The sequence below is a fragment of the Sander lucioperca genome, chromosome 11, assembly GCF_008315115.2.
Source record: "Sander lucioperca isolate FBNREF2018 chromosome 11, SLUC_FBN_1.2, whole genome shotgun sequence".
In the NCBI taxonomy this organism is placed as follows: Eukaryota; Metazoa; Chordata; class Actinopteri; order Perciformes; family Percidae; genus Sander; species Sander lucioperca.
The window spans coordinates 25,745,491-25,772,266 of NC_050183.1; the positions used below are offsets into that span (position 1 = coordinate 25,745,491).

The following is a 26,776-nucleotide window of genomic DNA, read 5'->3' on the forward strand; positions in this document are numbered from 1 at the left end:
GTACATTTTGAGTTATTGATAATTTGTGTCACCAAGCTGTTCACTTTCTATCTTCCTGTAGGTATGAATTGGATCAGCATTGTATTCCTATAGGCAAAGGTTAATTAATAAATTGATAATTTTAAAATAAATAGTCGAGTAGATTAATAATTATTTGGTTACCAAATGATGAGTTTATTAATCAGATTCCACATTAATGCATATGTAAAGTAAATACGACTTTTCTGTAGCAAAATAATGATACACGCGTATGGTTTTTAAGTAGTCATCCGTACATGTTCAAATAGGTGTTGGTTACGTGCTCGCTCCCGATACTGAACGTGGTGACGTGTTAGCCGCCGCCTGTTGGTCTTTCACACAGTTGGTGGTGACGAGTATTATGAAAATGGCCTCGACCCTGCGCGGAACCACGATTAACCGGAGAAGATGACGTTGTTGATCTTTTTAAGTCAGTTAAACATCAAAGTGTCTTCTTTGAACACGTAGACAATAGTGAAGTAAACAAAAACAAAGAGTCAGTCGGCAGAGAAACGACTAAAAATACTACCGACCACCACATATTTTCGTAGGGCTGAGGAGCCGCTATGGAGGATATCAACTCCAACATCAACGCGGACTTGGAGGTGCGTAAGCTCCAGGACTTGGTGAAGAAACTCGAACAGCAAAATGAACAGCTTCGGAGTCGGTCTACGATGTTGTCCTCGTCTGGAGCGATGTCAGGGAACCACAGACCCCTCAGCGAGGGATACGACCCGTCGTCTCTTACATCGGGGATGTCAGCCGGTCTGGCCGGCTTCACTGGGGTGGGGTTCGTCGGAACGGGCGGCTACGGTGGGCTGTTGGAGAATACCCGTGGTTTGAGCCCCAGACTGTCTTACGACGGTATCAGTTTCAGGAGGCCGTATGAATATGAGGGGGCATCAGCTGCCGCCTCTGTGTCGACTAGGAACTCACTTTATTCAGACAGCATCGGTGGTTTTACAGACGAAGGGGAAACATCAATCCTAGATGAAGTGGAAATCTTAGATCTCGAAGACATGGATTGTCTAAACGAAGACGAGGACAGCTGGTGAGTGACAGGCTTGTCTTTGGGATGCATCTTGCCTCTACAGCCGTGTCTGTGTCTCCAGTGCTGGGTGACAGCCTGGGCACAGCTGCTCTACACGTTAGCTACTATACAACAAACGTCTGACATAAACATTTGAAGTCATCTGTGCTGAAGGAGTCTCATTGTGGATCACTGACTGAAGGGTGTTGTTTGGCAAGTCATGTGGGTGATGCCAAGCCCATTCTCGCACTGTATGATCATAATAGACATGCATTGTCATACAATGAATGCCAAATCTCTATCCATGACTTCATACCTTGCTTACAGTTTGTGCATTTGTTTCTGAGACTGATCAGTCGGCCTCTGAGGCCCAGGCTCTCAGCTGTCAGACTCGGGACCCTGAAGTCCCAGATCATCTATTTAAACCGTTTTGTTGTTGGGATGTGGCAGATTGGCCTGGCTTGTCGTGGCAGTGTTGGCAGGAAATCAGTGTGTACAGTGAAACTGAAAGTTGTTTTCCTGCCAGGCAGCAGCCATGTGGGAGAGGTAGCCATGGTTATATTCCTCCTCTGAATTCCCTTTACCACACAGCCACAAGTGCTCTGCAGTACCCAGTGAGGAAGGCAGGAGATGAGAAATAGGACTGTCATGTAATCCTGTAGGAATAAATGCTGTGTCAGTGTCGAAACGCTGATCGTGAGCATAATGTTTACAGAGATTACAAACAATGCCTACTGATAACCTAACAGGGTCGTGTGCTGCGTCTTGTGGACAAAGGTGACATCATGTTGGTCTGCTGTTATCAGTCCACATGTTCATCCATACTCCTGTTCTTAATCCTCTCCCAATACATTGTGTTTCCTCCAGCGCTTAGCATTTATGGTACTTAGGTTTAGATGGCTTTGCCTAAATACACATTCAAAGTTTAATCTTTAAAACTCCAGAGTATGATTGGATTTGTGCTGCTGTTTAAATCGTGCCTCTCATTCCAACTCAAGGAAATCCCTTGAAGAGGCAGTTATACAGCTGATGTCAGGCATGCAGACTTGGTAGACGTGTGTTTACAGAAGGACTGTTGAGATAGACATGAAGTAGTTATATGTAATGCATCAGCTACTGACTAGACATCAATGTAATGATGGGCCATCCTCAGAAGATAGTCCTTGTTATCCATCTTGTTAGGAGTTTGTTTGATTGGCGTCTTCTATGATAAGACACTATAATAAGCTGAGGGCTTTGCTCCTGATGCAGCTACAAGACAGTTACTAAGGCTATTACAAAGGTAGATCATATTTGGTTGAAAGCCAGCTCACAGCAGCTGACAGCAGTGAAACAGCTCTGGCAGTCAGCACTTAGTGATATATCATCTGTGTCCAAGTTGGTGTGCTGGTAAAAAAAAACAAAAAGGTTTGCAGGGTTTTCATTGGGTTTGTGGAAGACTTAGGTGGATGTATTTGGCAGGGGGTTTAGAAAATGTTACGTATTTCAAATCACATAATTTTGGACCATTATGATTACCATATCTGTGTCTAACACGTTGGAAAAACTAGGGCAGATAATAAATAAATAACACTCAAAAAGCTTAAAGACACAAATTTCTAAAGGAGCCCACCGGAACAACTACAATCATTAGGCCTTGATCTGAAAAAAGTCGGTAGTTATAGTTTTGATGCTCACATTGATTTTACATTCATTCGGCTTGGGTGCTGCACCTTCGCCTAGTATTGGAAACCCTGGTTTCTAAAAGCATATCCCTAACAGGCAGATGGTATCGACAAATGGGAACAGGGGTCTAACACTGATACTGACCCACTGGAATATGACATGTAGGGGGATGCTGCTAATCAGTATGCATGTTTCCTTAAAGTAAAAAGTGTTTACATTGTTTGCTCCATTGTGTGCTGTGCCTGTACCAGCAGCTACTGAGCCTTTTGACATCAGACTACTTTCAGTGCTGCCTGCTCCTGCAGTGCTCTGCCTATCAATAGGTGCTTCTTACACTCCTGCATGTGGACATGACACATGTCATTGTTTCAGAGCGGGGAGTTCATGTATGAAGCAAGAAGTGTTAGGTCTGTTAGCGGTAGATTTTCTACACGCTGTGCCAAATGTGAATGATAAACATTGAAAAGGTGCTGACCCAGATTCCAGGCTTGTATTTCTCTGCACTAGCCCCTCCCCTTTCATTAAAGGCTTCCTCTATGTCTGCAAGAGAGCAGATAAGTGCTGACTCAGATTTCTCTTCTGAGTGGAAACTCTTCTCTCCTTTTATCTTTTCTATTGTTAATGATAAACACACATTTGTATTTTTTGTATAAGCGACAAACAGGAAGTAGTGGACAATTCAGTTAGTTTGTAGCCGTATTTTAATACCTTTTATGTGTTCCCATCAGTATCAAGAGGGTTTGACAGTTTCAATCCATACTGATATACTGAATAGCTGACTATGCACTGAACCCAATGACTTTTTCCAAATAATTTCGGCTAGTAACGGTGGTTCACGAGTTACGGTCTGCAGCAGCAGGGGCTGATTGTCCTCATTGCTAAGATATCGTAGATACCGCTGGTTTGTGCTAAGTTAGCGCATGCAACGTGTGGACTCCCTCTAAGAGTCCACACACCCGTCCCGTCGCGGCAGATGGCCGCCCACCAAGAGCCAGCTTCTGTCCGAGGTTTCTGCCTGTCAAAAGGAAGTTTTTCCTCGGCGCTGTGGCACCAAATGCATGCTCTTGGGGGGAATTGTTGGGTTTTCTGTAAATTATAGAGTGTGGTCTAGACCTATTCTATCTGTAAAGTGTCCTGAGATAACTTTTGTTGTGATTTTGACTCTACAGATACAATTTAATTGAATTATATTGACAAGTCATCTGCAAGTAACAGATATCTGTAAGTCACCTCTATGTACGTTTTTAACTGGTCATAGTTTTAGCAGCATTTTAAATAATTAATGGACCCCAAGATTTCAAATATGTATGTATGAAATAGATCTGAATTAAAACAAATAGTAATTTTCAGTGTCAGAAAGCATGTCACATAAATACCTTTCTGCCGATACACCTTATTGCCATTGCAGAATTCAAACACTTATCCCCTCAATCTCATTTCCTCTGAGAGCTGCTGAGTCACATCACACATGAGATGAGATAGGTGTGTCGCTCACCGTTAGTGTTTATGTTTGTGTAACAGTTGCTTATATTGCTTTTATGAACACGTGTGTCAATTGTGTATGCTGTTCATGTTTTTTGTTCCAGGCTATATGAGGCGAAGCTGAACAGTCCCCTGCAGAAAGCCTTGAGTCCTATTGTGTGGTGCCGTCAAGCTCTTGACAACCCAAGTCCTGAGATGGAATCAGCCAAGCGCTCCCTCATCCACAGACTGGACCTCACCATGTCAGGTAAACAGCGCCAGTGAACATAAACATGTAGTGTCAGTTTAGCAGCAGTAGTTGAAACAGTAGCAACATGACACTGAATTAATCCCTCTTTTTGAGACATGAGCAGGAGAGGATGTTCACTGAGACTTGTTTTGGTTGCTTTGCTGAAAGTCTCCCTGCATTTGTCTGTCTCTGTGTTGTTGGTCAGTCGGGCTCTTGCTGTCAGTTTCTATGTCTATCCATTTTTCTAATTGCATAGCATTACTTATTTGACCACTTTGTCTGTACCATAAAAGCAATTCTAGTTCAATGTGATTACAATAATACAATGTAGTTCCTTAATCCTGATTAGGACAAAGTGTAGGGAAGTGAAGCCCAGTGTGCATGTCAGTGCACAGAAATACAGTGGTTTTACACAGCTGTGCCACGCTGTTTGTTAGTCAATGCTCTGTCAGAATTTTAACTCAAATCGTAGCATTATATGAATGGATACTTTTAAATGATTGTTGTAAATAAGACAAATGCAGAATTATTGATCCAACAAGGTAGAGCTTGTACATAAATGCAGACGTAGCCCGCCTTGCCGGCTAGGTTGGAGTGTGGTCGGTTCTTCTTCTTATTACTAAGAGCTCTGCAGTGATCTTACTGTTTCCTTGTATTGATTTTTGAAGCACAAGAAACACAAAATAAATGACTCCATGTTGTACCCATTTATTTCTTTACCTGTTACAACTACTGCACACAATTACAAACAAAGCACAGACGGCTGATTATTCGTCATACACGTTATCTTGTGTAGATAAGCTTCCCTTATTCTAAAGGGAAGATGGAACCAAATGGATGCACCTGTATGGTCAATCATTGGATGGCGGAGGCTGTAGTTTTACGACCTGGCAGATGCAGATAAGGTGACGTCATTTGAGAATCGACTCAATGGCACATTGACTTGGGGATAAATTTGCCCGTTGAGGTTACAAGTTACTGAAAGCTTAGAGGGTTAATGATTGTGTGTGTGTGTGTGTGTGTGTGTGTGTGTGTGTGTGTGTGTGTGTGTGTGTGTGTGTGTGTGTGTGATAAACGGTGTGTGTTTTGGGATTCTTCTTGGGATATGGGAATGAATGTGTGTGTTTGTGTTTTAGGAGTATTTTCTTCTTGGGATATAGGATTGAATATGCGGCAAATGATTGTCAGACGCTCAAAGCTATCCACATAATCAGGCTCTTGGAGTGCAGATAGCATAATGCGGATTTAGTTTCCCCCTTTTGTTACTTCTTCGCAGCAATGCATGTTAAAAAAAAGTTTAATTTATACTTCACCATGGGGTAGGTAGTCTCGCTTTGCCAGACCCTCCTCCAACGCGCGCTGGAGGAGAGTCTGGCTACTCCACATAGCATTTCTTTAAACCAATCACAGAGCAATCCCGGAAGTGGATATAGACGATCGGGTAGGCAAAACATTTCTCGTTTTCTCCCATATTATCGCACCTAGGTGCTTAGGGCATGTAGGCTATTTATATATTATTCATATTTACATCTGTCAAAATCTTTCCTCTTTCAAGTGAGTGATTCACTTGGAGGAGAGTCTGGCAAAGCGAGACGACCTACCCCATGGTGAAGTATAAATTAAGAAAATGTTTAACATGCATTGCTGGGAAGAAGTAACATAAGGGGAAAACTAAATCCGCTTTATGCTATCTGCACTCCAAGAGCCTGATTATGTGGATAGCTTTGAGTGTCTTACAATCATTTGCCGCATATTCAATCCTATATCCCAAGAAGAAAATACTCCTAAAACATCCTCCTCAAAATTTCAGTGTACATAGAAATGGGGTACCAGCAATCTTAAATTGGTCCATGTTGAAGGATCATATAAGGCACCAGAATGGATGTAAACGAGTGGTATACTGGAAGGCCTCAACTCACTGACAGTCCCATCATTGTCTAAATGGCATCAGGAGTGAAACAGGCAAACTCACAGACAGACTGGAAACCTTGATCAATCAATGCAGAGACGGTTCATACGTTCAAAGCACATATACAGTGGGATATTTGTGTGATTTTAAACAGCTGTCTATGCAGATTTAGCTTCACTAAACGGGACAGAAATAGACTTGAAGCGTTAAAAAAAGTGGGGGATCTCTGTGAGATGCACCAGTGTAAATTGATACTGTATTAAAATGGAAGTTTGTAGTGTATCTGTTCATCAAAAACACTTCTACAAACGCTTCCAGTGGAGATTGGTAGTGTTACTGGGTTTTTAATTCATTTTCCTTGTCCTTCACACTCTACACTGAGAATTCAAAATTGTTTGTATACTATATTGTATACAGTATAAATCACACATAAACAAAACATTATTATAGTGATTTCATCTACAGTACATCACCCAGGTGTACCTTATGTTAAGTCCTGTCTGCTAGGTCTGTTTCTGTTTTCTGAGTTTTCAACTGCCACTAATTATAGTTGGTCCTTCAGTGAGAAAGACAGGCTTCAAATCCTCGCAGCTAAACTGAGAGGGGTCATTTCCATTTTGATAGTGGTATGCCCATGTGACAGTTAGATCATGTTGAGCAATAGGCCACTGACGGTTGTTCACTGGGGGAGATGTTCTCAGCTCTGTTGTGCAAGAGTCTGGACAGCACCTGGGCACACAACCACCTCCTCATACAAGGAGATTTGTTTACAGCAGCTGCTAAATGAAATGACTGGGCCTTTTGTGGATCCAAATTGCACAGGTTTTTGTAGCTCATGTGTTTCACAGATCAGATATGCTTATGAACATGTAAACAGGGAAAGGGCACATGGAGTCTGGTATGAGAGTTGTTTTGGGCTACCTTCTTAATTGATGATAAAGGAATCTGCAATGTAACTTCAATCAAAATGCTCAAAGAATTAGGGCTCGAGGCGCGAAAGGCACTCAGAGATGTTTTGTGTTAGTTTAAAGAAAATATCAGTAGAAAATAGGGCTGGGCGATATGGCCCAACTCTTCTGTCCCCATATAGGTCATTTCATATCTCGATAACGATATATAACATGATATAGAATGTTTTCTCGTAATTTAAAGCTATAGTGCGTAGTTTCTGTCTCCCCCATGAGGAATTCTAAGTATTGGCAACAAAATTGTCGGCGCGTCCACATGACACAAGCCTTCCGTGATCACGCATCACCCCCCACCCCACACGGAGGATTAAAAAAACATGATGAATTTCTGAACTGAAATCTGAACTATTTCTGAGCTATATGCACAGTTGGAGCTGAAAGGTTGGAGAAGCTTGTGACTGGAGTTTGCCATTCGCAGTCCAGTATGTTATTCACATTTAACTGAGTGGTGATGATGTAAAAACAAAACCATAATCTTCCCTTAAAATATTTCACATAAGATTAGGATTCCATTTAAAGATGATAATTTATCATAATGAATGATGGCACAGCCCTAGTAGAAAACTTCACTCACACTACATTCACAAATGTAACTATCTTTTTTTTAATATTAAATTCAATGTTCAACAAAATAATGTCGGAAATGATTTCCTTCATGTTTTTTAAATTCAACAAGCAATTTGTTGTATTTTAGCAGAATACTGAATGCAGCAGAACTGAGTACACTTTAATATCTGTTCATTAATCGCAAACTATATCGTTATCCCGATATTCAACAACATTAAGCACATTTTCCTCATATCGTGCAGCCTTACAAAGAATAATTTCTTTCTCTTTTCCCTTTATTATGACCACTATGAGCTGTTTCTGTGATTATAGATTAGGATTATTTCTAATGCAAACCATAAGGCAAAACCTCAAAATTAGGCTACAGAACTTGTGTGTGAATTTAGTCTGAGAGGACCCTTAATGAACAAAGCACGATATCTGTCTCGCAGCTGACTAACACTACAGATAACTAGCCACTTGAGTGGGGTTTAGGCAAGGGTTATTTATGATGTCATCACTGTAGGTGTGGTAGAAGGATAACGTCAGCCTCCTTGGTCCTGAAAATATTCCTCCTGATACCAACCCCCCCGCTCGCTTCACGTCTATCCTCAGTTGGCACTGTTGTTGTCACCACTTCTACAAAGGCTTGCAAAAAGATACAACAACAAATGTTTTCTGTGGAGTCTTGTGATTCACTGGACAAAACATTTGAATCAAATAAATGAACAACAATGGCTCAATAGGCTGTTTGTGAGAGGGTGACATACTGTCTATTGAACAAGCTTGATCAATATATGTTTACATGGGGCTCTTTTACCGCTTGGCTATCTGTAACTGTAACTTAGAGGTCGATTTAGTAGTAACTAATGGACGGCTATGCCTAACCCTGGAGAAGATGCCAGTGTGGTTTTGTGTGTGTGTTTTGTTTTATTTATCATTTTTCCTCTTATTTTGTATATTGTGTACATTTGTGTACATGGGAGTTTATTTCTGATAGAAATAAGTGATCCTTTTTTATCAATTAAACATTAAGCATTAGTAAAGATTTTTCTGAAAAATGTAGACCCTTTTTTTCCCACACAAAAAGACTTCAGTAAATCTCAGCTCTGCATACTGGGATAATTGTGTGTCTGTGAGCGAAAGAGAGACTCACCACAGACACACCCTCATGGCTCCCGGCTACTCTCCTTCACACCCCGTCTCTAACCGGAGAATGGAAACGCTGTTGCCATGGTGTTGGTTGAGTTTGTGTCAAAGGAATTGCAAAGAAAAAAAAAAACTTCACTTGTGGCAGATTGGAGTCGAAGTGACGACATCCTTATCAATCTAATCAACTTATACAGCAAGTACACACTCATACAAGGCATTCCCATATTTTTAAACACATTTTAGTTTTATTGTGTCAATAGTCCAAGCCTTGTCTGTGCACACCCTGTTTAAATCATATCCCCAGATGACGTGCCTCAGTTATATAACTCAACAGGGAGGAGATGGCTGAGTTGACTGCACTAGTCAGACAGCACTACTTTCATTTTAGACAATCCTGATAAGAAGTCAAAACACGTGTTGCTGCCCTAAGCTGAACAATTAAACAGTTTTTCCACACTGCTGCTTTGACAGCTGTCCTGCACTGCTGATCCAGTACACATACAAGAGCCAGGAGGGCCCAGCCACAGTAACATAGCTGACCTATCCTTCTCCTGCTCATAAAAGCTTTGACTTTCCTTCAACCTCGTGCTGTACAGTTGGTTCATCTCCTTCTTCATGTCTCTGCCAGTTCTATCCCTTTTGTGGTATTTATCTCTCCTATTTACAAAAGCTTTTCTGTTTGCTCCTTTCTTGTGATACCCTTGAAGCTCTCAGCAGCTGCTTTAAGCCACTTTTTTTTTTATTTCAAGTGGACCTTAATGCCAAGAGTTGTCTTCCATTTCGTTCTCATCATTTAAGCCCTCCAGAACTTTTTTTCTTTTCTTTCCACAGTTGAAAAGCCAAGACGGAAAGTGCTCTAATACAATTACATATAACAGCAAATGGAAACGGCATCAGTCACATTGGTTAGAAACAGCACTTCTTCTCTCTTCTTCTGACTTTTCGTTTAAGGACATGAGGATTTGAGGACAGTCTATTTTGGTTGGTCCCTGTGCTGCAGATCCCTTTAGATTGGTCTTTGTCTCTTTCTAGTGACAATGTGCTGCTAGAGTTGTGATAGGGCACGTTGTCAACTCATAACCTCCAAGTTGTTTAACACAGAATCCCTAGCTGGGTTCATATGGACTGCAGCCCCCCTTTACGGTTTTGTAGCTTAGAGACCCAGCCCGTATAGTCGGTGTTATGTCAAGGGGAGAATTTTCCTAATCATAGCAAGTTTGACTTTTCTATGGCAGAGTGCACAGACACAAGAGATGTTCACATTCTCACAGAAATGTCATAGCATATTCTTTGGTCACAAAAGCACACAGTGGAGCTTGACAGACACATTTTAATCTTGACTCTTGACATTGGGGGTTAGTTTCACCAGGTGAACCGTTTTTAATCAGTGCACAGTGTCACAGACCTACATGTTGCAGTGTTGTTGACATTCCTCAGTCCATGATCCGTGAATGGCAGCGGAGTGGACATGATGGTATTTCCTAAATAATGCAGGAGGACAGAGTGCAGAGCGCGGGGAGAGGGAGAAAGTGGAAGGAGTGATTGGAAAAGAGGAGGCAGCTGATTTTAAAAGGCTCCCTTCCCGTCACCACCCAGCTGTGTAAACACATCCAGTCAGAGAGAGAGAGAGAGAGAGAGAGAGATAACCAAACTATCCCAGTGAGCAGCAGCCTGTCCAGAGTCTGATGACTGAGACCATGGACTCTGGAGCCTTTGACTGCTGCTCTGCTGCATTTCACAGAGAATTGCATTGTGCTCTGTGTTTATTGAATGCCATGTATTGTTACGTTTCTCCCGGCTGATGATGCAGAAACTCTATCAGGCCCACACTCAGAACTCTGTTTAAGAGACTCGACCAGACTGCCAGCACACTGTAGAGCTTTCATAAAAGTGCCGGCTATGAGCAGACACTGCTGGCGTTGTCGTCAAACACTGGGATAGGCAATAGGCTTTGTCAGGGTCTTTTATGGGTTACACTGTATAGATGTAGTATGTTAACATACTGGCCATGCCAAACAATGAATGTTAAGTTTTAAGTAGTTGGTTTCCTTCCCACAAGTGCAGCATCTTGACCTCCATAATTCGCCAATCTGCTACCACTGACATCTTTCAGGCTGCATACTCTTTAGTTGTTTATTCTGCTAATCAGTCATTGCTATTATTATTCTTGGTTGAGTAAGAAATGCAAAGATGATAAGTTGTGGTTATTTTTAAGGGTATAGCCTAACTGATGGTTACTATAGTTATGGACAAGAAAATAAAAAATCTCTGGCGTCACATCGATCTTCACAAACAAGCACTACATTTTCAGAGATCCTTCTGCATGACTGAATCCATCTGTGGAAGGAACATAATACTGGATTGTGTTTCGACTGACATTTTAATAACTGATCTGTTGGTCAAATAATCCCATTAAAGGAACATTGTTTTTACATTTTTAGGTGTTGCTGATAGTTTTAACTCGCCAGGACAATTACACTGATCTGTGATAAATTAGAGGCATAAATAAAGAAATGATGTGACATTTCAGACTAATATGCAATGACTCAATAGTGGTGCAACAGAATAAATAGACAACCACTGATTATATTAAGAGTTTGCAATGTAATACAGAATTTTCACATGATCACTGCTCACATTTCTTTGTCATATTTTATGTTCAAACAAAACAAATGCCTGGCTTATATTAATCATCTTCTAACTCTCTTTGTACAAAGTTGTGGATCTTCAGACTATAATGTTCTTTTGTTTGTTCTAATGCAGAGTAATGTCAAAGAGTGATTGAGTATTTGCAGTGCAGGCCCCAAAACTGTAGAATAAGCTGCCTGGAAACTTTTTTGAAGGCATAAAAAAACCTTGATTTTATTACCAAATCTGTAATGTGTATTGATTTTTCCCGAGTGTCTCATGTTATGTGGACTGGCTGATATCTTGGTTCTGTTCTGTGACTCTGCAGCCAACAAGCGCAGGAGCCTGTATGGAAGCCCCTACAACCAGCAGGGTTATGGAAGCCCGTATAGCACAAACGCAGCCAACAGCCCTTACAGCAGTGGCTTCAACTCCCCTTCCTCAACCCCCAGCAAAATGCCTACTGTCAGACAGCAACTAATGCTTGGGAATGCAGGTATAGTTCTCTCTATAGTTCACTAACAATTCCAGAATATCAGTTGTTGTTGTCACATAAGTGTTCACAAATGATTTCCTTAGCAGCACACCAGCGAAACGCAGCGGCAGAGAGGAATCCTCCGCCGGTGAGCCCGCAGTCATCAGTGGACAGTGAGCTGAGCACCTCAGAAATGGACGAGGACTCGGTGGGCTCCTCAAATACCTACAAACTCAATGATGTCACTGATGTCCAGATACTGGCACGCATGCAGGAAGAGAGTATGTAACTTTGCCATCTCCAGTAGTATTGTTCAGTTTTCTGTGACCACACAGCTTTTTTCTGACTTTACATCTGCCCATACTATATATTCTTTGCAAATGTTGCACTCAATCCATTCAGCCTTTCTTATGCAACAGTTATTTTGTATGTATACATTTGTTTTTCTGTATTTGTTCATTTTATATTAATGTTTAATATATCTGTTTGTTCAATTATTATATTGTGGCAATACAACCTTTTCTAATTCTGATTTCTAAAGTGTGTTGTAACTGTGAGTGTATCCCCGTTTGTCAGGTTTGAGACAAGATTACGCCGCAACAGCATCCAGGCGGAGCTCAGGTTCGTCCTGCCACTCGCTGCGGCGCAGCACCTTCAGCGACCAGGAGTTAGATGCACACAGTCTGGAGGACGACGAGGAGGCGGTGCACCCGGCCTTCCACCTGCCCTCCAGCCGCTTCAGCCCCTCCCCTCGACACTCTCCCCGCGCCTCCCCCAGGAATTCTCCCCGCTCCCGCTCCCCTGCCCGCTCGATTGACTACAGCCACAGCCGCGGCTCGCCTCAGCCCATCATCAGCCGCCTGCAGCAGCCTCGCCACTCGCTGCAGGGCCACGGGCACGACCTGCAGACCAATGTGGTGAAGAACGAAGGTAAGCAGAGATAGCAGAGACGGACGCTGTGTTGGACATCAGTGATTCATCGTTTGATTCTGGACGCCGTCATTCTGCCTGAGCTAACTCTCTACTGTTTGTTGCTGTTATAGAAAAGCTGCGTCGTAGTCTTCCCAACCTCACGCGCTCCTCAGCGGCGACGGCCCAGGGTCCAGAGCCCGTCAAGAACAGCCGCAGCTGCGAGTCCAACCTGCAAGTGCAGAACGGAGGCTCTCCTCGACACCAGAGCCAGTCTGCCAGTGAGTATTGTGACAGACGCATACTTAAACGTAAATGTATTACTTGTATTTGAATCCATTTTACCGAAAAAAAAAAAAATGTCAATGAATCATTAGGCTCGTTCGAGATAAACTGCGCTTCGCACGTAAATAGGGTTGAGTACCAAAACCCGGTTCCACTATGGGACCGGTTCCTACGCAACCGGTAGGAATCGGACCGGATTAGAACGCAAATTCCGGTTCCTCATTTCGGTTCCACTTAATGCGTCGACTGAAATATTTTCCCTCTGTTGCTCCGAAACGGACGTAAAAATATCACACTTTCTCTGTAGTCTACCGTTAGCTAGCTACCGTAAATGTAGGCTACTTTTAAAATGCCATATTTGCCCTCTGGGCTCACCAAAACGAACGTAAAAAACATTCTTTGATGTCTTTTTTTCAGTTTTTCAAGAATCGGTTTAGGAATCGGAATAGTTTTAAAAGTACCGGTTCGGCATCGGAATCGTAAAAATCAAAACGATACCCAACCCTACACGTAAAGTGGATGAGAGCAGGCGGCAGCAGCCGGGGGCGGTGACAAAAATCCGCTGTCAAGTTGGACAGTTTCCAGCCATTTCCAGCAGCCTTCAGGCTGAACAGGAAGTCACAGAAACACTCACATCCTGTTAGGTCCGATTCCAATTTAATAAAATGTTATCAGTACACAAGTCTCCCGTTTTTATTATGACAGAGTAGCTGTTAAAATGCTCTACATGCGATCTGTTGCTGATTTTAATAAACAGACTGTAGATGATCTGTAATCTGAACAGATTTAGTCTCTCTGACTTCTAAACGTCACTATCAGCAACACAACATGTGTTCTGTACAGAATAAGCCTTTAAATCAGACAAATAGTTAAAATCCCTCCAATTCAAAATCAATAAAAACTTTATATAAAATGTCATCATGTTGAGTCGATTCTGAACCGATCAGCTGAGAAGCAGGCGTTTCCCAGCATTTCGCAGTCTTGCAGTCAGGGAAAAGCAACTACGCCGCCTGCGTCTCTAATCTGCGGCTGCCTTGATCTCGTGAGGTTATCGTTGCCCACGTGTGCAAGACGTCAGAGCAAGTCGGGATCAAGTCGGACACAAATCTAACCAGCATGCATTGGGCGGCGATCGCCGGTGATCGATTCTGCGCAGACCTGGCTCACCTTGAACAAGCCTAATCTTCTTTACATTACAGTAGCTACCAGACTCAGATTGTCATTGTTGATATCACTGTGTTGTCAGCTGACATTTTAATATTTGTTTTGTTCTCCAAGTATACTGAACATCCGGAAACCCGTCAGGCTGTGTTATGTCTTGTTAGTCATTGTGCGAGTGGGAATTCTCTAAATCTCTCTGGCTGCCCCTACAGTATACACGGACTGTGCTGCTTTGTAGTGACATGGCTTTGGTGTTTAGGGATCCTCTTTGTTATTGATCATTTTCAGTCATATCTTTTATTCACACGCATCCTTCCTCTTATCGCCTTGGCATAACTTTCATTTCAAAGAAACAACCCATCATCCTGCAGAATTGGAGCATGGCGCCAGCAACACTGAGAATCCAGAGCGTCTCCTGGTATCAGTGACACTAACATAGTTTTACATTTCGTGTTCAAGGGTATTATGCTCTTTAAGAGCTTAGAATCCCACCTCTTTGGGTTAGCAATATCCATTTGATGTAATCCTGTAATGGGAATTGTCCTTAATCCAGAAACAGTAATCTCTCTCTTTTACAAGAGACAGAGAGGACAGGGGTCAAAGGGCAGGTGTCAGCTTGTTAAACGTGTCGTGACTGCCTTTATCCTGTCTTAGCAGCCCTCTGAGGGCCAGGGTGTTCATGTGGCCTGAGCCTTTGGACCTTTTATACATTACAGCAGATATATTTTCTGCTGAATTCTTATACACTTTAATTGTATACTTCAGCCTAAAAATATTTAATCTACAGTTGAAAGGTTTACTGTCCTGATGTGTTTTTGAGTTTTCTGAGCTTTGGGTGTACTGGGCATATGAGACATCTACATATCTGCCTTCTTCACTGACTTCTCTTCACTGTAAAGCATGTGTAACCAAAACCAGCCTCCATTTCTCTGTCTGTGGCACTTTGCTCTGACAGCCTGCTGCTCCTCCACCTGAAAGAATCTGCCTATGGTGTTTGGCTGTAGAGCCCCCTAGTGGCCTCAAACTGTAACTCAGGCTTCTATGGCCACCACTGCCTCAATGCCCCTTTTTCCAGTCACGCTCTGAATCTCAGGCAGAATGAAGTCTGAAATGTCCCTGTTTTTCCAGCAGCAGATCAACTCCCGAGATACTCGGCCCCTTCTCGCTCCTCCCCGAAACCCAAACAGCACCTCCAAAGTCCAACTGCCCTGCGAGGTAACAGCCTGCTCCTAATCCAGCTGGAGGCTGTGAGATTGCACAATTTATTATAACTACAGTTGTCTGTGTACTGAAGTATACCTTCTGACTACTGGTGCACATGGAGTGTTAGTGATGAACTAGCTGTACTGTATGGAGCTTAAAGGGATTTGAGGAAGGTGCATTAATGTACTAGGTGCCAGCTTGACATTTCAAACTCTGAGACTGTGAGGTAACGCTGAATGCAGGTTTAGCCTCCGTTTTTGTTGCTTTCTTTGTGAGAAAAAAGGAAGGAGAGAGGTTGAGCAGGGTGGTTATTGGCAGAGACGAGCTTGAGTTTATAACCCCCCCCAGGTACGCCGCCATACTGAAAGGATTAACCGTTTGCAATTTAAAAGGGGGAGCTAATTCACGAGGATTGTACTGACATGTCTCTTTAAATATAAAATTGATCATAAATGTCAAAACAGTGATTCTGTGCTGTTGCTGGTCCATGGTTGGCAATTAGAATCACATTACTGTGACTCAGATCAAAAGTAAAAGTGTCCTTCATGTGTTCATCCTTGATGGCCTTGATCGTAACATGGATTCAATTACACCAAGTTTTTTGTCCTTCCTGTTTTCCTTGCATCATAAGCAAATAGCACACCCTTATACATTCATGTTGAAAAAAGAAAAAATACAGAGCCACCAGGGGGAGGTGGGTAATATTCAGAGAAAGAAGTCAGAATTTCTGAGATCAAAGTTTTAAATTTGCAAGAAAAAATTCAGAGATAAAAAAAATGTTTTTTTGTCAAGGAACCATATTGCTTCACTTTGCAAGGTTGGATCAACCTCATCACACCTGCTGCGTATTATGACTGTAGTGGATGGCCTAATGGAATTATACTTTGCAAGAAGGAAACACTTGTGATTTTAGCCCAGAATCACTATTAAACTATATTTTATTCTATATTATCACAAGCATTCAGGCTTTGACGAGACATAACCGCGAATCGGGCTTATTCAGAACAAAACGACAGTGATTTGGATGAGGTGATAGCTTTTGTGCATCAGGAACTACAACGCAATGGACAGATGCAAGGATATCAGTGGTTACATCATTCCCTGTTTACCGGTGGTATCTGTGGTGTGATGGGGTTGATCCAACATGCAAAGTAAAGCGATGTGGTTCCTTGATTAGAAAAAATAGTTGAACTACACTATTTTCCAAGTTTTTTCCTCATAAATTTGTGACTTTAATCTCACAATTTCGCTGAGATTTTCTTGCAAATGTATGACTTTATTCTCTCAGAGAATATTCAAGTTTTTTCTCTCATAAATGTACGACTTTAATCTGATTGAGGAGCTTTTTCTCTGAATAAACCCCCTCCGTAAAATTCGTACTTATGTCTTACAAATTTAGCTCTATTGACTCCCTTGTCTTTGTATAAGTTATTTCTAATATATTAAAATTATTCCCATTTTTGTCTACAATGTAAACTGTCCATATTATATACCCTCATTTGCCAGCTAATTAGGTACAGGTGTTTCTATTATTTTGCCCATCCCATTTATTTCAATGAGGGTAGGCTAAATAAAATAACTGTGTATAACACAATAACTATATCCTCCAAAATGACCAGATAGTTGAATCAACGCCTCTTTAAAACTGCCTCAGCAGAAACTGAACATAACCTTCATGTGTTGTTACTGCATTGGTTTTAGCTAGGTGTACCTAATAAACTGGCAACTGAGCTTACATTTATATACAGTATATGGGTTTTGAAATGGTGCCTGATGAATTCCAGGTTGCAGCAAAAAAGATGGTTGCAATGATGTCCTTTATATATTATGTGATGTATCATTACCTCTACTCCAGTAGACTCATCCAAGTGTTACCGAATCACCAAAGGCAACATTTCACATGTAACTGCAGAATGTCCTCCAACAGCACACCTGCAGGGCTCTACACATAACATTAAAAGGTTACTTGTCACATGGCAAGTAGGATTGTTGCTCATATTGTGCACGGGCCATGTAATGTCACAGTTTGTTAAGAAATCAAACAGGCAGTAAGAGACGCCTCATTAAAGCCCATCCTCAGCACCTTCCTCCCAGCTCTGAATTAAGGCCTGTCTCTGTCTTCGTCTTTGTCTAGTCCCACTCTCCTGTTGCTTTGGAGAAGAAGGTGATTTCAGTGAGTATTCACTGAGGGTTTCCACATTTTTAAATATTGTGATTGTGGTTCCACGCCGTGGTTGTATTGATGTCGTGCTATATTATGTGCTTCTGGTTTTCACTAGTATGTATGTGCGTACCACCTCATTCCGTCAACACATTATCAATAAGATGAGTTAAGTAGCTTTTCTGTTCATTTTTTATCTGTTTATTTAATAGTTTCTAAATTATCATAACAGGTTTGAATTCATTTGTAATGGCTGTGGTTAAAAAAGAGATGCTTTTTGTTGCATGGAACATTGAACCGTCAAACAGAGAACATTTATCGGTAACACTTTACTTGAAGGTATCTACATAACAGTGACATGATACTGTCATGAACACATGAACTCTAACTCTAACCTGTCATGACAAAAACCAAATGACACTGACAGAAGTGTTATGTCATAAACGTTTATGACTTGTTTATGTTTATGACACGTTCATGACAGTGTCATGTCACTCTTATGTAGATACCTTCAAGTAAAGTGTTACCCATTTATCACAAAAGCTAAAGTTATAATAAAAAAAACAAAACAATTCCAATAAAAAATATCAGTACTTTCCTGTAAACTGAAATGTCTGATAGCCTCACTTAAACAGCAGCAGCTACATATTACTGCTTCTACCATCATGTTAAATAAAGTAACATCCACTGATAATAGGACATTTCTGTAAACAATCTGTGATATGTAACATTATTCCAGCATGTATCTTATAAAAAAAAACAGTAAATATAATAATAAAAAGAGGAATGGAAAATGTTAAACCAAATGTTACACCAAACATTCAACTAAACATTGCACAGTCGATTAATCGCGGTCTTCACCATTAGCTAATCACATTCTTTCTCGATTTCGATTTGAAAGCAATTAGTCATTCAGCCCTAGTTTTTTGTTATACCATATGTTAATTGATATCATATTGTATCTCATTACTTCATCATTAAACTACGGACAGACTGAAACCTATGAAAGCATATTATCTATAACAGGGTACCCGCAGGCTCTTAAAAGTCTTAAAAATTACTTAAATATAATATTGGAAAAATAAGGCCTTAAGTCTTAAATTTCTTTAGAAAGTCTTACATTTTGTTCACAATGGTCTAACATTTGTATTGTATTTTCATAAGATTAAATAACTCCATTGTTTCGTCACAAAGCATGTATGTATTTAGTACTACTAATAAAATGTATTAAGTTCAAGTACTTGGTAAACTATTTTTATAGCCCAAAATCCTTTCTGATATTCAGTTATATGCTACATACTTTTGCCAGTATGTTCATGAAGTTGCCATTAAATTTCATTCTAAAATGGTATTAAAGGTCTTAAAAAGTCTTACATTTAACTTGTGGAAACCTGGGGGTACCTTGTATAAACACTGTCTAACTCGATCCAGGTTAAACCTGACTGTATTCCTGCTCTGCCTGTCTTCAGTCCCCTCTCCCAGTAAGTTGAGAACTCCAGTCACCCCTTCCCCACTGGCCTTGAGGCAACCAGTAAAGGCCACATCCAACCCCGGCTCTGCCACCTCCACCCCCACCCGCTCCCTGGCTTCTCCCCGCAGCGGCCTGCCCCGACCCAGTGCTTCTGCAGGAGGGGGGATCCCTCTGCCTCGCAGCAAATTGGCCCAACCTGTGCGCAGGTATGTACACCACAGACACAACGACATCACAACAGCTTGCACTTCCGTTAATGGATAGCTAGTGGATATTGCTGTATACTTAATTTAACTGACACTTACCCCTGTGTGTGTGTGTGTGTGTGTGTGTGTGTGTGTGTGTGTGTGTGTGTGTGTGTGTGTGTGTGTGTGTGTGTGTGTGTGTGTGTGTGTGTGTGTGTGTGTGTGTGTGTGTGTGTGTGTGTGTTCCTCACCTTCTCAGATCTCTTCCCGCTCCTCGGACATACAGTGGCGCAGGGGACAACTGGAGAGAAGGTTGTTACTGAAATGGGCCAGCAGGGGGCTCTCCAATCAAACTATCAACACAAGGAGGCAGACATTACAACATGGCACTTTATCTACCTAGATACATTTTAGAGAGTCCCTGTGTCCCAAAAATATATAGGAGTCAGAATTTAAAATAAGGAGAGGACAGTGTCCACATTGCGTCATGTTCCTCTGTGGGGTCTGGCTCTGGAGGGGTCAGGCATGTAGTGCAGACAGCCCAGAAAATGCCAAAGAAACCAGGCCGACTCCAGCTCTGCCAGCAGAGGACACATCACCTGCCTTGGTTTGACTGCAGTCATTTGTCAGACAGTCCATATCACTTCATTGGCCAGCTTCCCCCCCACACTCCTCTTCCCTGTTCTTCTTTCCCTTCCCTCAGGTTGAAATGTTTCCATGCATTTCTCTCTTTATGCTCTGTGTTTAACAGATGTTTGAGCGATCTCTATGATGATGCCGTGCAGGTGAAGTGTCCCATAATGTTAGAGAATTGTTGATTGTCTTGCAACAGTGAAAGCACCTCTGTGTGGGTATGACATTTAATCTTTCCTCTTGTGAAATCAGCCAGAATGTATGCACAAGTTTGTTTTGGAAAATATTTATTCAAATTATTTAAGAAATGTATGTCCAAACATCCATATCAGTATTTTTGTTTTAAGATTTTAATTAGTTAAAAATGTACATTTTGAACCTCAACTGCAAGCTACGTCTCCAAAGCCTTTTATTGTTTAAGTGTCAAATCAGGACTTAAGGTGTTTAAAGACACATCGGCTAAAGCCTCAGTTCTGACTTGTACCACAGTTTGCCAAGATTATACGTTTCCATTACAGTGCTGCGCTTGTTCAGTTTAAGGACAGCTTGATATAAGGTCGGAGTTATATCTGAAACAAAGAAACCTGAGCTCAAAAACAAATGTTGTTCCCGTTCACCCATTCAGCCATTTAAACCAAGAAAACTTTGATGTGGTCCATTAAATTCCCATAACAGATTTCTGTCAGTGTAAATCATTCATGCAATGAAAAACATTCAAATAAGATGACAAATACGTTTTGCTGGCTTTTACCTCTTGTGCTAGAAATGAATGGAAAGGTGTGCCAGTGTTTGGTCATTGGTGTGGTGGGTGTTATGAAACTAGTGCCTATAATTTAAACTTTCACTTGAGTTTTAACATCATGTTTTGTTTGTTTATCATTTTGTGCCAATTTCTGGGTTTCCCAATATTTGCATTTCTGCTTGATTGATTTGCTTGCCTGTTTGTATTATTTTTGTAATTTAATGAATACATTTATAATTGCTTTAAAAAAAAAATGCGCCTTCATATTTATAACTAATTACTCATTCTGTAAATGAAACTATTTATTAAAGAGAGGTGCCTATGTTAAAGCTCAGATTACGTGAGAAGCTCAAACAAATGTTCAAGAAGACATACCACACCTTTTGTGTGAAGGTTTTTGTTATTGAACTTTTTTTTTATATATCCACAAACATGACATTCAGTTTCCCTGTGTAAAGTCACATTTCAAATTAAAGCTGAAAAGTTGTTCTCTCTTTTTGCTCTTTTTGGACCCTCTGCATATTTAAGAACAAAACAAGGTTTGGATTACTTTGGGACAACCGCAGCCATCAGTACATACTATACTTCGAAACAACAAATACAATTTAGGGACTACAAATCTAATTCAAGCTGTAATGGTTTAGCAGGTCAAGATTTGTGTACAAATTGTGTGTGTAGAACATTTAAGTGCAGGATCCTGCACTGGGCACACCCAAATTAGTTGGGGTCAAATAGTTTACAGTTATGTCTAAATAAATATCAACTCTAGGAAATAACCTGCTGTTACTTTAAAGGCAAAGGCCTGCAGGTATGACACTTCACTTCTAGGTCAGGTCAAAGTATTTTACTCTTTCAGTTGGAGTTTGCATGCAAATGTTAAATGAAAACACAATTATAACTACATTTTTTCTTGCACTCTGTTGCTCTGTTCCGTCACTGGCAGGTGTGTGTGTGTGTGTGTGTAATGATTGGGTCGTGTAAATATGTGGATGTTACGGGAGAGAGAGAGAAGCTTCTCTATACAGGGGGATGTGTGACTGCTGCAGTACTATTTATTTATTGTCTATTGTATGTTTATTTTTTAATTTATTATCTTATAACATTACATTATATAGATTGCGTGCTAATGCACTTTTTAACGCACTTTTTAAGTTAGTTTAACCCTTAATGGATGGGTTGGCTGTAAAACTGAATTGCCCCTTTGGGGATTAATAAAGTTATCTGAATCTGAATCTGAAATGATACAAACTGCCAAAATTAAGAGTGCACAACATTGAAGACCGCAAGCAAAAGATCTCTCATATGAGACATAATTTGTGTTGTGAACATCAAATACGCTCAGGATTCCACCCTTCCATTTAGGGCTGGGAAATATATCAATATCGTGATAGACTAGATATCGTCTTAGATTTTGGATATCGTAAAATGACGTGTTGTCTTTCCTGGATTTAAAGGCTGCATTACAGTAAAGCGATGTGATTTTGAACTTTCCAGACTGTTCTAGCTGTTCTATTATTTGCCTTTACCCACTTAGTCATTATATCCACATTAGTGATGATTATCTAAAATCTCAATGTGTAAATATTTTTGTGAAAGCACCAATAGTCAAGCCTACAATATCGTCGCAATATCGACATTGAGGTATTTGGTCAAGAATATTGTGATACTTGATTTTCTCCATTTCGCCCAGCCCTAGTTAGATTACTGTTTAAACTACTCTAGAAGTCTTGACAGCCTTCACTTAGTGTAAAAAGCAGTCAGAGTCAGAGTCATATGTGGGAAGAATGAACTGTAGCAGATACTTTTTACACATTAAAATGACAATTTTATATCTTTTCTGTGCTGGGACCTTGGAGCTATTTTTTTTTTTTTTTTTTTTTTTTTAGAATTTAGCAATGAAAAGCATGTTGAACAGAAATACTAACTTCAGTTGATTTATAGTGCAGCTGCAGCATTACCCCAAAGTCCGTACACTTTACAGATTAAAATAAAACATCAGACACACCTGATTAAAGGGATGTCTGTTTCAGTGTCTTATAGTGAAGCTTTAAGGGGAGGATGACACATTATGTATTCTGTACACATAGTTGTTGCATTACGTACCAGGAGTCACCCATTGGTTAATGGGGGACATGATGTGTCTCCGTGAAGGGGAGGGGGCCGATGAAGGCCTGAGTCACTGATGGGTGCTGTCCTGTCCCACTCCCTGTGACGTCAGTGCATTTATTTTCTCCGGACACTCGGCTTCCTCCACGGCTTGATATGCAGGAATTTCACTCAGAGGATCAGATTCTGTGGGCTGCAGACCCCAAACAGCGAGGCTCCTTAACACAGGCGAGGTGATGCTGTACTGAGTCCGATGCATTATTGTGGGCAGCCAACTGTCACAGCAGCAGACCACAATATGTTACAAATACCGCTTAAGTTGTCTGACCTACACAAGATAGAATCAGAAGATACAATAATATTGGGATGTTTTCAGAAACTGATGGACTATCAAAAAGAGGCTGTGGGATATGTTCTGCATATAAGGGTTAACTGAAGGGGTGTAAAATAACTAAACTTACTGTATGTAAGTCACTGACTTTAGCTGTATTTCTTTTTGGTAAGACTTGTTATATTTATTCCATAACATTTGAGGGATATACTGTACTGTTTATCATGTCAACTGTCATTACTTTGCAGATTTTAATTTGACATAAAATATTACAATAATTTAAACGACCCACCAATTAATATGGTGGATATACTCAACAGGACCAGCTTCAGCAACAATGTACTTGGAGTGTGTGATTCAGTTGATCTCTCGCTGACAACTTAAAAATATTTAACAGACTCGAACATTGGTCAAACTGTTGAGCTGTAATAACTTACGTGGTTAAACCATTTATTAAACCAAACATACCATAAAGTTTGAGATGAGGGCTTGTGCGTAATGCGCACAAGCGTCAACAAAAGATACGGGCCGGGCAGATGTTCACAGTTTGCTGCACTAGTATAAAGATCAGCACACTTTTCATTCATGTAGGCTGTGCTTACTCAACCTCGACAAACAGCTGTATTCATTTTTTTTCTACAGAAAATATGAAAGACAGAACAGACTCTGTTTTTCCAAATGGAAAAACGTAAATATGTAAGAACTGGATTGGTATTTTGGGGACCTTTCTCCTTATACGGAGTATGAAAGGGCAGCCTGGGCGTTATTGATTGGCCCACGACTCTCGCTGAAGCTTAAGACCGTGTGCACACTCCCCTCCGGCTGTGTGCGTCTATCGGGGGAGCCAATCCGTGGCAGCATTCTGACTAAGTGAGTCGCTTTAAGACTATCAGTGCCATGGCACCGTCACATCCTCTGACCACTGGATCCTCCACTGTTTCTTATTAGTGACCGTGCGCCACTAGGGGAATAATTTTACGCGCGAGCACTTACAGGCAAAAACCGACCTCTGTCCTCCTGTTGCGCCATGGAGAACTCCAGCCTGTTGGGTGGCGACGCACAGAATGCTGGCTTGATAGACTTTCTTATGTCGGACACTTTGGATCAAGTTGTGGATTTTCCACAGGACACTGCCATGGCTGGATTAGTGGCCGGTAGTGCCATCTTCCTTGAAGGCAGCACCTTCAGGACTGCCGCTGGAGCGGAGTTTATGGCCGCTCCGCCGACGGAATCCCCTCACCTGATGCCTGCCTTTTGGGATTCCCCGCTCAGTCACGGAATCAATGTGTTTGTGGGACTTGTTCTTTGCTTCACTATGCTGGGGCTGGGCTGCACGGTGGAGATCAGCCAGCTTGGGCAGCACATCCGCCGACCCATTGGGGTGCTGCTGGCACTGGTGTGTCAGTTTGTTATCATGCCCTTGGTGGCCTTTCTTTTGGCTTTAGCCTTCTCTCTGGATGATGTGGCGGCGATGGCTGTTCTACTCTGTGGCTGCTGCCCCGGAGGAAACTTATCAAATATCATGTGTCTGCTGGTGCACGGAGAGATGAATCTAAGGTAGATAAACTGTACTCATCTAAAAAAAATGTAGTGAGTTATCAAGTAAGCATGTACAATTAAACTTTACAAAGTTGAACTACGTTTTGCGCGTATTATTTTGCAAATTACGCACCGAAATAACGGGGACTCAAAGTTTGCGCATGACTCTAAAGTGCTACATGCTTCCCTAAAGTCAATAAGCTGTTTGTCAAACTCAACTAAAATGATTCAACACCGTGACCAAAGACCACATTCATGCTATAACGCTGCGTCTTCGCTATTCTCTCCCCAGCATCATCATGACCATATCTTCCACTCTGCTGGCGCTCGTGCTGATGCCACTGTGTCTGTGGATCTACAGCCGGGCCTGGATCAACACACCTGTGGTCAACCTCATGCCCTTCGGGGCCATCATCCTGACCCTGTGCAGCACTCTCATCCCCATTGGTTTGGGAGTTATGCTGAGGTACCGATACACGCGTGTGGCCGACATTGTTTTAAAGGTAATGCATGAGTGATTTCTCAAAGTTACCCTTCCACCTAAATAATAAGCTGAATCAGTTAAATAATTCTAATTTTGTGCCATTTAGAACCTGAGTACTTTCGGTTAAGGAGCACCTTTGCGCGAAAGCGCAGTGCGTAATTTCCCTTGCCTGTCATAAGTAAAGGGGGATGCTAAGAGCAGGGACAGTGACATCAGAGACAGAGCTCCTCCCTCCCATTTCTTATTAAATCCACATATGAGGGAGGGTCACATCAGTTACAACATACAGTAACGTTAGGTGAATTATACTGGCCGTTCGCAGCAGAGATGCCTTGATTCGGACTCCACCCCTGTGTTTAAAAAGTAAATTTTAATTATATAACTCACAATCCCTAGAAGGTGCAATGTTGAACATTTTGACACCCTTTATCCCTCAACACTCTCAGCTCACATTAGGGAAAACTAAAAAAAAACCTTTAACAGGAAAAAAGTAAGAGGAACCTCAAGCTAGAAAGCTAGAAAGGACTTCCTCCTCTGGGATGCAAAAGGTAGCTGTCATGCAGAAAATCCCCCTCATTCTGAAACATTGTGTCTTTCCAGGTATCCCTGTGGTCTCTGCTAGTCACCCTTGTGATGCTGTTCATCCTGACTGGAGCGATGCTGGGGCCGGAGCTCCTGTCCACCATCCCGCCCTCGGTCTACGTGGTGGCCGTCCTGATGCCTCTGTGTGGCTACGCTGCAGGCTACGGCCTGGCCATGCTCTTTGAACTGCCACCCAACAGCTGCAGGTCAGTCTCTCTGGAAACGGGATGCCAGAACGTGCAGCTGTGCACTGCCATCCTGAAGCTGGCCTTCCCCCCTCAGCTGATGGGAGGGATGTATATGTTCCCTCTGCTGTACGCCCTGTTCCAAGCAGCCGAGGCTGGCATTTTCATCCTGGCCTACAGGATGTACAGGAAGAAGGTCTTGCACAAACCAGACCCCACTGGGGACAGCGAGGACACGGATATAACTTATCAAAGGTTTCAGGATGAAGAATACATTGACTCTTCTTATGGTGCCGTAACAGTGAGTGACCCAAACACCATCATGTTGGACCCCTGTCCTCCTGATCCAACTCCTGTTTAATGTGCAAATTTTAAATATTACTTCCCTACAAGTGGATTCCTCATTTTGATTGCTATCATTCATAAAGAAAAACTTGGAAAACAGGATGACTATGCAGGAAAATCCAGAATGTTTATCACTGACCTGATAAAAAGGTGCTTTGTGACATAAGCTTCATTCATTGTTTGACATCCATGTCTAATATGGGATGAAAAACATGACATTTTAAAACATTGCTGCGTTACCTATAAAGCGTTTAATAGGTAACTGCCATTCATCAGCTATGCTTAACTTCAATCTGTGAAAGTGACAATAATCAGTAAACCACATATGTGTATATTATAAACAAATGATGTA

General features: G+C 41.6%; 2 protein-coding genes across 7 annotated transcripts; both read left to right on the forward strand.

Moving 5' to 3' along the window:
• Positions 1-349: 349 nt before the first annotated feature.
• slain2 (SLAIN motif family, member 2) lies at positions 350-21,342 on the forward strand. 6 transcript variants are annotated; one of them, XM_031311948.2, is made up of 10 exons: positions 350-1,069; positions 4,300-4,442; positions 11,956-12,123; positions 12,210-12,383; positions 12,679-13,032; positions 13,146-13,292; positions 15,586-15,672; positions 17,795-17,833; positions 19,291-19,498; positions 19,737-21,342. In XM_031311948.2, the coding sequence occupies exons 1-10, from the start codon at positions 585-587 to the stop codon at positions 19,798-19,800; spliced, it is 1,869 nt and encodes a 622-aa protein (XP_031167808.1). In that variant the 5' UTR covers positions 350-584; the 3' UTR covers positions 19,801-21,342. The 6 variants fall into 6 exon arrangements, with proteins under 6 accessions (XP_031167808.1, XP_031167809.1, XP_031167810.1 ...); XM_031311949.2 differs by having other exon boundaries at positions 15,589-15,672; XM_031311950.2 differs by lacking the exon at positions 17,795-17,833 and having other exon boundaries at positions 351-1,069.
• A 2,733-nt stretch (positions 21,343-24,075) lies between these two features.
• slc10a4 (solute carrier family 10 member 4) lies at positions 24,076-26,629 on the forward strand. Its single transcript, XM_031311956.2, has 3 exons — positions 24,076-24,846; positions 25,121-25,331; positions 25,913-26,629. The coding sequence occupies exons 1-3, from the start codon at positions 24,317-24,319 to the stop codon at positions 26,438-26,440; spliced, it is 1,269 nt and encodes a 422-aa protein (XP_031167816.1). The 5' UTR covers positions 24,076-24,316; the 3' UTR covers positions 26,441-26,629.
• Positions 26,630-26,776: the final 147 nt, after the last annotated feature.